Raw genomic sequence first — 12,727 nt, 5'->3', positions numbered from 1 at the left:
CTAAAAAAACAACATGCTCCTCCTCAAATGGATCTAATGAGAAACTTTTGCCTCTCATTATTACTTTAAACATTTGTTGATCTGAAGCATCCTTGATCTGTCTTTGAAATTTAATTTGTAGCCTTTTCCATTAATTTACCAACAATAAGCAAGTTTTGATATATGTCAGGTACATAAAACACATCAGAAATTGTTTTAGTACCTGAATGACTTGGAATAGCAATGATTTCTTTTCCTCTTACAGGAAGATGGTCTCCATTACCTAATCTGAATTTAGTAATGGACGTGGACTTCAATTTCTTGAAGAGAGACATGTCATTTGTCATGTGATTAGTGCATCCACTGTCAATCAACCAACACTCACTTGATAATTTGAAAAACATGTAGCAACAAAGAATTGATCTTCCTCCTCACCATCAACAATTTGTGTATCTACTTCTTGTTGCTGACCATTATTCTTGCAAATGGCAGTTGCATGCCCAAGTTGATTGGAGTTACTGCATCTAACATAAGGCCTTCTCTAACATTTGTATGATGGATGAACTTTCTTGTTACAATGCTTACAAGGAGGATAACTTTTTACCATTAAAAACATGCGGTGTCATTACTCAAAAACTTGATTATGCTTCCATGATTGATAAACTTGTCTTCTTGATTTAAATTATAACTTCGATGGAACGCCCATAGATTCCTCAATAAATAAACGCTCTGATACCAATGGCCATCCCGCTAGTGATATTGTCCGATCTAGGCCTAGGCCCGCACGACTTTTAAACATGTCACTAGTTGGTAAGGTATGTTTTAATTGGTATCAAAGGTTTATTTCTTGAGGGATCTGTGGGTGTTTCATAAAAGTTAGGATTGAAATCAAGAAGACAAGATTATCAATCATGGAAGCATAATCAAGTTTTTCATTATGACACCACCTGTTTTTTTAATGGTAATAACTATCAAGTTAAGGTTGTTGCCCTGTTTGATATACTATGTTATGTTTTTCTTATTATCTTCTACGTCTTTTTATTTCTATATTTTTTATTACCAGGTCTGTAGTTCATTACTCGATAGGAGGATCTTTTAAAAATAACACTTCTATCTCATCGAAGTAGTAGTAAGGTATGTGTACACTGCTCTGTCCATACCCTGAATTTTGGGATTGTACTGGTTTTGTTGTTGTTAATGATGATGATGATGATATATGAAAGTGAGACTGTGATCTCTATTTGTTATTTGCTTTGTCAACTATCTGTTTTTTTGCATTTTTGTGTTTTCTTTCTTGTAGTATTAATAGTTCATGTTATATTGTGTTGCTATGCTAATGATTAGATGATGATAAACTCTCCTCCTCCCTTATTCTGATGCAAAGATATATTATTAATTTTGCTCTATGTTTGCCTCTATATGCTCATCTTCTTCTATATCCTTCATATGATGAATATCCTCCTATGACATGTCATCTATAGAAGGGTCCTCCTTAGGTGGACTATAAATAACAATCACCTAAAGTAGGTTAGGTTCTTCTTCTTCTACACCATCAGCATGATCAGTAGGTTCAACTTGATTCTGATTATCCTGCTCTACCCTTACTTTTTCTGCATGATTCCTTTGAGGGGTAGAGGTTTCTCTTGGTCTTCCAACTACTTATCAAAGGAATTTTCAATTCATTGCTTTTTTGAATCCCCTACTACATCCTTTGGTACTTCATTACTAACTTTATGAGTATTCTGACCATCTCCGAGGGCACCAAATTTGTTAAGAGTAGCCACCCCTTGATCCTTCTTCTGAATAGGTCTTGGGGTTTTGTTCCATTCTTTCTCTATTATATTGTCTCCCTCTTATGTAGTCATTCTTTTGTCTCTTCTCTCTGAAATTATTATTATCTACTTGTTTGCCCTTTTCTCCTTGATTTGCATTATTTTGCCCTTTCTACATTGTTTTGTTAGACTTGGTTGACTGTTGTGACCCCTTAGCAGCTTTCGTTGCATTCTTTTGTGTATCTATTTAGTCATCCTCCTCCTCTTCCTTTGGATACAATCAATTCAAGATGAATGATTAAAATATGCCTTTTCATTATGGCGTGGTAACTTGCAGTTTTTACAATACTTGGAAATGTAATCATAATTAATTATGATCCACTTCTTCATGTTTTCTCTAGTTTTCTGCCTCTCCCAATATTAATACATTTTGAGAATTCACCGAGTAAATTAACTTCAACCTTGACCCTTGCACAACTACATATAGTCTTGTCACGAGTAGCCATATCTAATGTAGGTGTTTACCTACAGTTGATGCCAAAGAGAATATTGCCTCTATGCCGAAAGATGAAGGAGATCCAAGCTATGGCAATAGTGGTTTCTTCCTCCGAATCAAATATATGATTCCATTTAAGGGTACACATAGGGTAAGACCAATTCATGTGTGTTTTATTGAATAAGGTTTCAACGGTAGGTTAACACAGTCCTTGAAAATAGATGAACGGATCAAATATATTGATTGTTTAGAAACCCTATGTTTACTTCTCCCTTCAGTTCACGTTGTTTTGGGATCAAATTGCAAAGATTCTCTATATCAGGTCACGCATATTTCTAAATTGCAACCAATAAAAAAGTTAATCTTTGAAAGTTCACACCAATAATTCCACAAAACATACTCCCTCCGTTTCAATGGGTTTGTTTGATTTTTATTTGACACGACACTTAAGAAAATAAAAAACTTTTGAATTAAAGAAACATTATATTAATTCTTCATTTTAACATACATTCGTAGAAGACCTCCACATTGTTGCAGTGAGAACCGGCTAGCTTACAGCATAACTAAACAAGCCACAATTCACGTTGTTCTCTCCAACCCCAGTGCATTTGCCTTCCCTACCAAGAAAATAAACCAAAAAAAGATAAAAGAAAGTTCAATACATATTAAGTTTCAGGATGACCAGGCTCAACCAAAAGAAATCACACTGAACACCCATTCACACTTTCGGCTGGAGAAGATCAAAGCAATACATCCAGCAACTGGAAATCAGTGTCTTCCTAAATCACCTTCAGCAGGAATTTGGATGAAAGAGCTCAGAGAGGTGATATCACACGAAACATCCTTAGTCTCTAAGGATGACACAGGATGAGATGAGTTATCCTTGGTCACTTGTGGACTTACAACCTGGGGTCACAGGAGCTAGTTAGCTTGAAAAAGATCAAACAATCTGCTGAGATAATAGCATATCAAGTCTGTACCTTTATGGGGTACACTTCAGTCACCTCTTCACTATTTTCATCGAGGTAGACAACATCCTGCATAGTGAGCTGGTGGTATTCAACAATCTCCCTCAAGAAACGGTTCTCCCGTGTTAGGACTGAGTTCTCTTGACCCAACCTAGCCTTTTCTGCCAAAAGTGTCTCGAGCTGGAGCCTTATCTGATAGGTGCATATCACAACTACAATTATTTCCATGAACACAAACTTCTACAAAATAAACAGAAATCTGAAACAAGTGCAACAAAAAGCAGGCACAAATGCCTTATCACTGCATGCCATGAGTTATGGCGACAAGCAAGAAGGCCCATCCCCCAATAAACTCCATAAAAGTAGGTCCAGGATATCCCGTGCCAGTGGACAGAAATATGAACATACTGAAACTTTTGCTGCTGAAGAATGCAGCTGAGGAAACATAAAAGTGCAAAACTCAACTGTCTTACCCTCTAAGGGGCCGTTTTGTAGGAAGTATTAGGAGAAATAGTCCATATATCATGGATGATATTATTGAGTACTATGTTTGGTAGGAACTTTGGGTCTATGTATGGTATTATAGGATATGTATGGTATTATAGCCTGTATAACTAATACCTCCCATTTGGTGGTATCAGTAATACATAAGATTTAATACCATGAGATTATCTATGTAAAGACAAAAATACCCCTCAAATCCTTTTAATCATTTAATTTATTGTCTTAATTTTATGTTCTATATTTTTACTACTAAATTTATTTAAATAAATTAGCTTACAAATTTTATTATTTAGAGAGAGTTGTTTGTTGCTAAATAAATCCAATACAAATCAATGCAATATTTGAAATGTGAGGTATTTAACATTTAATAATTGAAAAGGCAAATATATCACCACATAACGTTTGTGATCTTAATTGGGTGTATTTTTTGTTGATATGTATGTGATTTTCTAATTATTTTTATTTTGAACAATTTATAAAATTGCATACATATTAAAACTGCAACTTGCAATTTTTATGTGTAAATGGTCGTTTGGTGTGATGGATAAGGGGAGTTAATCCCAAGATAAATTTTAAGTAACCTTAATTTTCTTGTTTGGTTGCAAAGCTTGGGATATCTTATCTCAATTATGAATTAGTACCGGGATAAGTTATCCCTCACATTGGGTGGTATAGTAATCCCGGAATAAAATAGGTAAATGACAAATATATTCCTTTAAATACTTTTTATACATCATTTCACATTTATGTCTATTTACATTATTTTTAATATCATGTATAAGAATATTCACTACTCCTTATTTTTATGATAATTATTCATATTTTTCTATTAAAAAAATTACACTATATAAATATAAGTTTTATTTATGAATTTATTTGACTAATTCTTATGTTTATTTTATTTTGATTTTTCATAAATTTTCTTCTCTTTAACAAACTTAAGAGGGAAGTTCTATTTTTAAGCTAAATAAGAAAAAAGTTATATTTTTAAATACATATGGTACTTATCATGGGAATACATAAACAAAAATATTTAAGCTAAATAAAATAAAAGTTCTATTTTTAAAAATGAATAACTAATGCTTGCAAAGAAAATATAAAAAAATTAAATAAAGTGAAGGGTAATTTTGTAAACAAACAACTTGTTCTTAAAATTTACCAATATATATTATTTTGGATACAACAAACCAAACACTCAATAAGAAATAATCCCACCACAATCTATCTCATCATAACTAATCCCAACATAACTTATCCCAACATAATTTACCCCATCATAACTCATATTCAAACCAAACGACCCCTAAATGTGAATGGTTTATTCGATTTACTATTGTTTACCGTCTTTTCAGTTCTATGTGTAGATGTTCTATCCTTTTTAATTTGAGAATTGAGTTTTGTGAGTGATCAATGTATTAAGATGAAAATTATTTACCCTCAAATAATTCAACTGAAAAAATTGCAAACATAACAACAAAATAGTTCTTTTCCTAGCTCGTTAGAAGGCCATTAAAAAATTATATTGTCTGACAATTATCTACTTTGACCCAATTAAAAATAGAAAATTCCATAATAATTCAAGGGTATAATTGGTAAGAAGTTTTTTTATAGAGTTTAAATCCAAACATAAGATGAGGTGGTAAGCAATGAACCAAACACTTGACTAAAAATTATCTCTGTTACTAATCCCTGCGTTACTAATTTTTGTACCAAACGATCCCTAAATGAATTGAAGAAAGATTTTGAATTGGATTATTTCATACTTCCTGTTATTATTTTGAGGTTTTGCTAAGTTTAATCCTTTTGAGTTAAGCAAGGGAGTAGAAATACCAAATCATCATCTTCAGGACTTCCGCCCTTTTCACTACTCTCTCGAAGAATTCTGTTTTCTTCTTCCAGCTGTGCACAACGTTCCTTAGCAAAAGCCAGGTCAGCTTTCACAGTCTTCAGCTCCCGAAGAAGAAGCTTTGCTTTTGCAGCCATTGCCATTGCAACCTGTAAACCGAAAACAGACATATCATGCATCTCACATAAATACATGTAATGTCCAAGACATGAAACCAGCAAACATTCAGGAAAGCTGTCAGCAACTTCCCTCTCTAGGATATTCACTGATCACAAGGCCACAACAGTGAGATAGGTTAATGTCATCCAATTCTATGTTGCTTGGACTCTCCAATAATGTTGGCGCACCCGTGTAAGATCCTTCAAAAATGTTCTGACTTTAAAGGATCCGACATACACCTGGCGACATTTTTCAAGAGTCCGAGCAACATAGATCCAAATCAAAAAATTCAGTAGAATTCCTTGATCAACAATGTATTGTGTAGTTAAATACGATGTGATAAGTTATTGCTAAACCAGTGTTACACAGTTGCCACCTTACGTCGCGAGATGCCTTGAGTTGAGTTTCCAAATCAGCCTGTGTCTGGGGTTGCATGTGGGCCCGCAACAGAGGTTGCTGATGTGCACCACTCATTGAAGCATTATTCTGTGGAATAGAGCTGCTATCTTTTTTCCTTATATGCAGCTTTTTGGTTTCCTGAATGATATCTGCAGTACGATTCTCTACAACTGCAAGACCCTCCTGCGATAGTAAATCCAGATACTCTATCTTAATAAGAGAATCAGCACTGCCTGAACAGATATCCAGAAAAAGGAGGCAGGAGGTGGTGCTGAAACCAATATTGATGGTTATAAGGTGAAAATACAGGTGCACTTAAATAACAATAATAATAATCATAATATCAACATTAACACGAACAAGAAAAGGCCACAGTTCTGTTTAAAAAAGATAGGAGAATGTTCTATTTGTTGCTGTTGTTCATTTTTCTTAACAATTTAAATAATGGAAAAAATCTGATGGAATAAATGTAATAACAGTTTAGCAGTGAAATATGCTACTGGATAACAGTTAAGATAAAAATATTCGGGTTATTTTCCTGTTTTCCTATGTTTGGTTAGTCGAAATATTTGGAAAATATTTCTCTAGGAAAACAAGTTCCTTAAAAATTAGGAAAATGACTTCCCTATGGAACCATGGAAAACAAGTTGCATAAGTGACATTCCAAGTTTGTTGTCTCCTCCCACCCACCCAATCCTCCCAACCTCCACCCTTTGACCATCCCACCCTTGCCTCCACCGAACACCCACTCTGCATCCCATCCAGTCTCCATATTGTTTTGCTAGATAACATATAAATGTTCTTGGGATAGGATTTTCTTGCTTACCTACCAAACACTAGCAAAATAAGTAAGAAACGCACTTGTTTTCCAAGGAAACATTTTCTAGGAAATTATTTTCCTCAGAGAACATTTTCCTACATGCCAAATGCAGACCTCATTTGTTTTCATTAAGATTAAGACATCTAATTTGAATGCACGTCTGAATGATTAAGATGTTATCTCTAGATTAGACCATTGAATGATTAAGATTGTTTTACAACATATGGATGTGCATATTTTATTTATTTGTAAATATAATAAATATAGAATTCAAATAAAACAGTAATCTAATATTGGAAAGATGTAAACTTAATAAAGTAAAATTATTTGATTTAAAAAAAAATTATATTTGCTAGCGATGGTGGATATGGTTTGTAAGGATAGTGGTGGTAATGGTTGGTGGTACTAGCTAGTAATGGTGGTGATGATAGTTGTGAAGTGGAGGTGGTTGTGATGGTGAAGCTGGATAATGTTAGTAGTTGACGATGTTGATAGTGGTGGTTGAAGAATGCGTGGTAGTTGACGATGTGTTGCTGGTAGTTAGTGGCAGTGCTAGTTGTGATGGTGAAGGTGGTTGGGTGTAGGGATTGACTATAGCGGTGTAGTGGCTGATAGTGGTTGTGGTGGTAGTGAAGGTGAAGGCGACAGTGGTGGCGGTGGATATAATTATAATGATGGAGATAATAGGTCATGTGGTTGCGATTGACACTAGTGGTTGGCAACAATGATGGTTATGGGTGGTGATTCTAAACATTGAATGATTAATAATGCTTGTTTTCTTAACATATAAAAATGTTGAATTAAAAATTTATTAAGTATAAAATTTAAACAATACAACAACATAACCAATATAGTCCCACGAGATAAAATTAAAACAATATACTCCTTTCGTTTCAATTTGTTTGTCTTGTTTTCCTTTCTAGAATGTTTCAAAAAGAATATATTTCCCTCTTTCTGGCAACTCTTTAATTCTAACTTTCCACATGGTATGTTTAAGACTGTAAGATTAAAGGAAATGTCGATACATCTTACCTAACTTTGTTTAACAAGAGCAAAAAACTTTACTTTCTTAAACTCTTTGTCAAATTAAAAAAAAAGACAAACAAATTGAAATGGAGAGAGTAATTAAATAGTACTAACCTAATAATATATAAAATATATAGTTGATAATATTCAATGTATCTAAACTACATACTAAACACAATATGTATATTCAAGCAATATGAGATGCTGCATCAAATGAGTTTAGAGAGAGTGTGTTTGTGAAAGTAAGTACAGCTTGTTGTTTAAGCATTTAATGTAGTTCGATAACCAAAGAGCACATAATGGTCTTAAGACTTCATCTTCGATTGGACCAAATCAGAGCTCTTAAGACCCACTAAGTGGTAAAAAAAAATTTAAGTAAAATATACGCACTTAATGGGTTGTAGTCTGAATGATTCAAACTCATACCTCCATTAAGTGCAAACAAATGAGGTCTTAGTAGTCCATCCTTAGTAAAGAAAATTTTTGAAGTATTAAGTGCTTTTTTTATAGCCGTGGTGTTTGGGCCAACTTAATCACACCTCAACTAATTCCATACGATACCTGTCACCGCCCACCAACAACAAGTACCAAGTAACTCTATCCAGCAAGGGTAGAACAAATGGGAAGAAATCACCTGGTATTTTGAGCTTCTCTCCTTGTAACATGACAAGTGAAGATGCTCAAAGCATTGACTGTGCCTCCTGCCAACATTCTATACATATACAACAATCCAGCAAATGCAACAAGATACATCCAAATGATTTCTTTCCAAGCACAAAAATTTAGGCAGTTAACTACGAAGTTTAGTAGATATATCTCTTAGTACTCATGAATCTAAGGCAGTTAACTACTAAGTTTTCCACTGTCACATAATAAAAAATTCAGGCTTTTAAGTTGGCTTGTCAAATTTACGAATAAAAGAACTAATGCCTTGTATTGCAGCATAATGTATTCAACTATATGATTATCTTTCAAACAAAACGGAGCTACTTAACTTCTCATTATTTTGAAAGTAGAAGTTATTCTATGATACCTAAAACCTATCAGATCAATACAAACATAGATAAAACCCATACACATAATTTATAAAGACTACAACAACGACAACATACCCAGTTTAATCTCACAAGTGGAGTCTAGGGAGAGTGGTGTGTACGCACCCTTACCCTACCTTGTGAAGTTAGAGAAGCCGTTTTCGATAGACCATCGGCTCAAGTATCAAAAATTATTTATAAAGACTAAAAACCAAAAACAATAGAAGCAAGGGATTCATGTAGGTGATACCAATTAGATAAATTAGGATAAAGTTGTCGTTGTTACACTTATCAAAGTTCAAACATTTGCCAAGAGTCGTTATATAGTGGACAGAGACTTGTATGTACATACAAGGATAAGTGTGAAATTTAACCTCTAGCCTTATAAGCATTAATAGGCGAGTAATGGAACAATCCACACAAACCACCGAATAAATTTGGATTGAGGCGTAGTGAAGTGATCAAGGTTTTTAAATATTTTCCAAATCCACACACTTAGTACATTCAAAAAGTTTAAATGTGGCATTTCTTGATGGAAGTTAATTTTTTTTGAAACTGGTACTTTATTCTTGATGGAAAAATTTGGAAGAAACTTCGTACAAAAGCATACCTCAAAAGCATTTCCGATGGTCCCGCCAATATAATTAAGGGAAGATGCAAGAGCATCTAATCCCTTCTGTAGTTTATGGCCCTCAGCTTTTCTACCGCTTTCAGGCAACTGTTTTCTGTCATATTGCTGCAATCCATAAAATAAAGGTGCAAAATTCAGAATCTGTAACCCCAAAGCCTAACTCATAGACCATCACCACATAGCCGAATAAAAGGTTTCGCAAACATGCAACCATAAAAAAATTAATTTCAACATAAATTTCTTACCTGACCAATGGTTGCACTATCAGGCATATGTTGCATTCTTGTTCTTACTTCGCTTAGATGTGGTTGGTCTGTATTATTATCATCAATAATAGATTTCGCTTTCCTAGCCAATACTCCCCAAATACCTTGTTTGGATTCACTCAAGTTTTTCATTGATGTATACTCATAGCTGGACGAATCCTGCATTTAAAAAGAGTATTCTTATGGCAAGGAGACCTCCATTTATCAGCTGTAAAAGAGACAATGCTAAAGTCAAACAACTGATAACAAGGTCAGTAACTCTATGAATCGTCCTTCTGCCCAATCCCTTATCACCAACTGGTGGAAAGATTCCCATTCCCTATCCATCTAAACTTCTTTCTTTCTCTAAACTTGGCAGCCGATCCTTATCCTGTTTCCCTATCATCTAAGGATACGACTTGAAGCATCTAAGGGTGTGACCTAGCGGTCAATGAAGTGGATTGAGAACCATGAGTTCTCAAATTCAACTTCCAGTGGAGACAAAAATACTACTCCTTCCGTTTTAAAAAGAATGACCTAGTTTGACTTGGAACAAGTTTACAAAAATAAAAAAGACTTTTCAATTTTGTGGTCCTAAATTAAAGTTATGACAAATGTACCAAAATGTTCTCTAATCTTGTGGTCTTAAACATGCCATGTGGAAAACTGAAATTAAAGTGTTACCAAAAAACGAAATGGGGCATTTTTTTTAAACAAACTAAAAAGGAAAGCAGGTCATTCTTTTAGAAACGGAGGGAGTATGTAATTTCTTCGTATTTTTCCAAGCCTTAGTAGACAGAGTTACCCAGTACCTACTTTGGTGAGAGATATCGGGTATCCAGTGACAAGCTGGTACAAACACCACGGTTATTAGAAAAATAGATACACGTTGAAACTGCAGATGCAAATATGCATCACTGATCTTATGACTCCCCCATCCCCGGTTGGTGGCAAGATCCTTTCCTATTCCCCATCCCTCCACATTTTCCTCCCCAAAGCTTGGAAGCCCATCCTTATCCTTTTCCATATCATCCAAGTAAACGAAAGAAGAACACTACACTCTGTAACAGACATATAGACTGTACTTTTATATGTAGCTAAAGAAAAATTGGATGTTGACTTTAATTTACAAATCAGAAAAGATAATATAACATCTAGTTATAGACACATAACAGCCGAAAGAAACCAGAGGATCAAATTTTACATTTTACGAAGGGAAATTGTAAGAGTCCTCCTTTCTCTATTTTCCTACAAAACCACTCCTAGACATTCAAAGAATAAGTTTATATAAATGTGACAACTATATACCTGCATATGCACAAGGAAAAACAAGATGAAAAACAGCACATATCACTATTACTTGTAACATCAGTGTAAAAGTACAACTCAACAACAGAAAAAGTGGGTTCTTTGGCCCACAAAAAACAAAAGAATAGACACAATCAACCCATAACAACACGCTTAAGTTCACCCTAACATGTAGTTCTATTCTCAAAGCAAAATCAACATATAGCCGCCTAAAATTCTTCGAGATACTTAAAGTCTGAAAGGAAGCAAAATTACCAACAGCAGTAGTGGAAATGAGAAAAATGCTAAACAAAAACTGTAATGTATTATGCGCAGTACACTAAAGGCAAGCAAGAGCTAACCTTAGCTGTTGAAACCGGAGCAGAAGATCGTAAGGGATTTGAGTGGCCAGGAGATGAAAGAACTGATTGACCATAGATGGGGGAGAGAGAAGAATCTTTGTATGGTAATGATGCTGTTGAAACCGGAGCAGAAGATCGTAACGGATAGGAGTCGCGAGGAGATGAAAGAGCTGACTGACCATATGCGGAGGAAAGAGAAGAATCTTTGTATGCGGAGGATGCTCGTATGGCCTTAGCAGCCAGAGAAGAAGCAGTTGATGAAGAAGAACTCTCATCGGGAAGTGGTGGCGGAGTTCCAGTAGAAACCTTAGGCACCTGCTGTTTTCTCCTGTAAGCCATATGTTAGCAAGCTCAATTCGAGTCCCTTTGCCGCTACCACACACGGCCACCGACACCAAAACTGATAGGAAAAAATTGGGTTTTACATGTCAATGAATTGCATATCTGGGACTGAATGGAAGAGAGAAGAAGGAAATTTGGTTATACCGGAGAGAGTTGAATTACAAATTCTGCCGGTGTAATTTCTCAGGCAATCTCCGTCACCGGCAGCGACAAGAGCATATAAGATGATAAAAATATGTCAACGCGTCCTTCTGCTAAGGTGGCATTTGAAGTAGGCCAACAATGAGATCTGATTCTGCTCTTCCATTGAACACTTTCGGGCCTAGCGGGCCGAAATGAAAACTTATGCGAAAAATCCAAAAAAACTATTGCAAAATTTATCTAAATATATAACTTATTTCACTATATTTTTTAAAAATTCTTAACCATTTGATTTTTTTTTTACAAAAATCTCGATGTATCAGTCGGATACATCACTTTACGCGATATATCGGTCGGATACATCACTTTACGATGTATCGAGACATATAAGGTGCATTGGGATGTTATTGTCGGATACATCACATTATGCGATATATCGGGACATACGCGATGTATCAGGACGTTGAGGGATATATCCAAAATTGAGACGCGATGTATCAAGACGTTTTGGGATGTATCTGTAACACCCCGGAAATTCTATGACTTAAGTTAGAGCCTCACCCTATAAATAATGACTTAAAAATAGTTAAAATGATGTTTATAAACCTAAACTAATGTAATTGACTTGGTTTGGAAGAGTAAAAGTCAAAACGTCAAGAAACGACCTCGACGTCCGGAAACTAGAGAAGAATGTGTTCTAGCGTGTCCTTAGGTTT

General features: G+C 34.9%; 1 protein-coding gene across 2 annotated transcripts; it reads right to left on the bottom strand.

The window, feature by feature from the left end:
• Positions 1 to 2,682: 2,682 nt before the first annotated feature.
• Positions 2,683 to 12,114, bottom strand: LOC125870444 (uncharacterized). Of its 2 annotated transcripts, none has more exons than XM_049550880.1 (7): positions 11,529 to 12,114; positions 9,880 to 10,059; positions 9,614 to 9,739; positions 6,058 to 6,306; positions 5,550 to 5,714; positions 3,228 to 3,407; positions 2,683 to 3,153 (listed from the first exon to the last, which is right to left on the bottom strand). In XM_049550880.1, the coding sequence occupies exons 1-7, from the start codon at positions 11,865 to 11,867 to the stop codon at positions 3,016 to 3,018; spliced, it is 1,377 nt and encodes a 458-aa protein (XP_049406837.1). In that variant the 5' UTR covers positions 11,868 to 12,114; the 3' UTR covers positions 2,683 to 3,015. The 2 variants fall into 2 exon arrangements, with proteins under 2 accessions (XP_049406837.1, XP_049406838.1); XM_049550881.1 differs by having other exon boundaries at positions 2,692 to 3,153; positions 6,106 to 6,306; positions 11,529 to 12,108.
• Between the last annotated feature and the right edge of the window lie 613 nt (positions 12,115 to 12,727).

The sequence above is a fragment of the Solanum stenotomum genome, chromosome 7 (assembly GCF_019186545.1).
Source record: "Solanum stenotomum isolate F172 chromosome 7, ASM1918654v1, whole genome shotgun sequence".
Taxonomy (NCBI): Eukaryota; Viridiplantae; Streptophyta; class Magnoliopsida; order Solanales; family Solanaceae; genus Solanum; species Solanum stenotomum.
This window is presented reverse-complemented; position numbering and strand designations above follow the sequence as displayed.

Bases quoted from the DNA above. Each gene is read 5' to 3' on its own strand.
- LOC125870444 (XM_049550880.1), bottom strand. From the start codon at position 11,867: ATGGCTTACAGGAGAAAACAGCAGGTGCCTAAGGTTTCTACTGGAACT. The intron at 10,060-11,528 runs GTTAGCTCTTGC...TTTTAAATGCAG, and splicing joins CTCCGGTTTCAACAGCTAAG to GATTCGTCCAGCTATGAGTA. The intron at 3,154-3,227 runs GTACAGACTTGA...CTGTGACCCCAG, and splicing joins CTGAAGTGTACCCCATAAAG to GTTGTAAGTCCACAAGTGAC.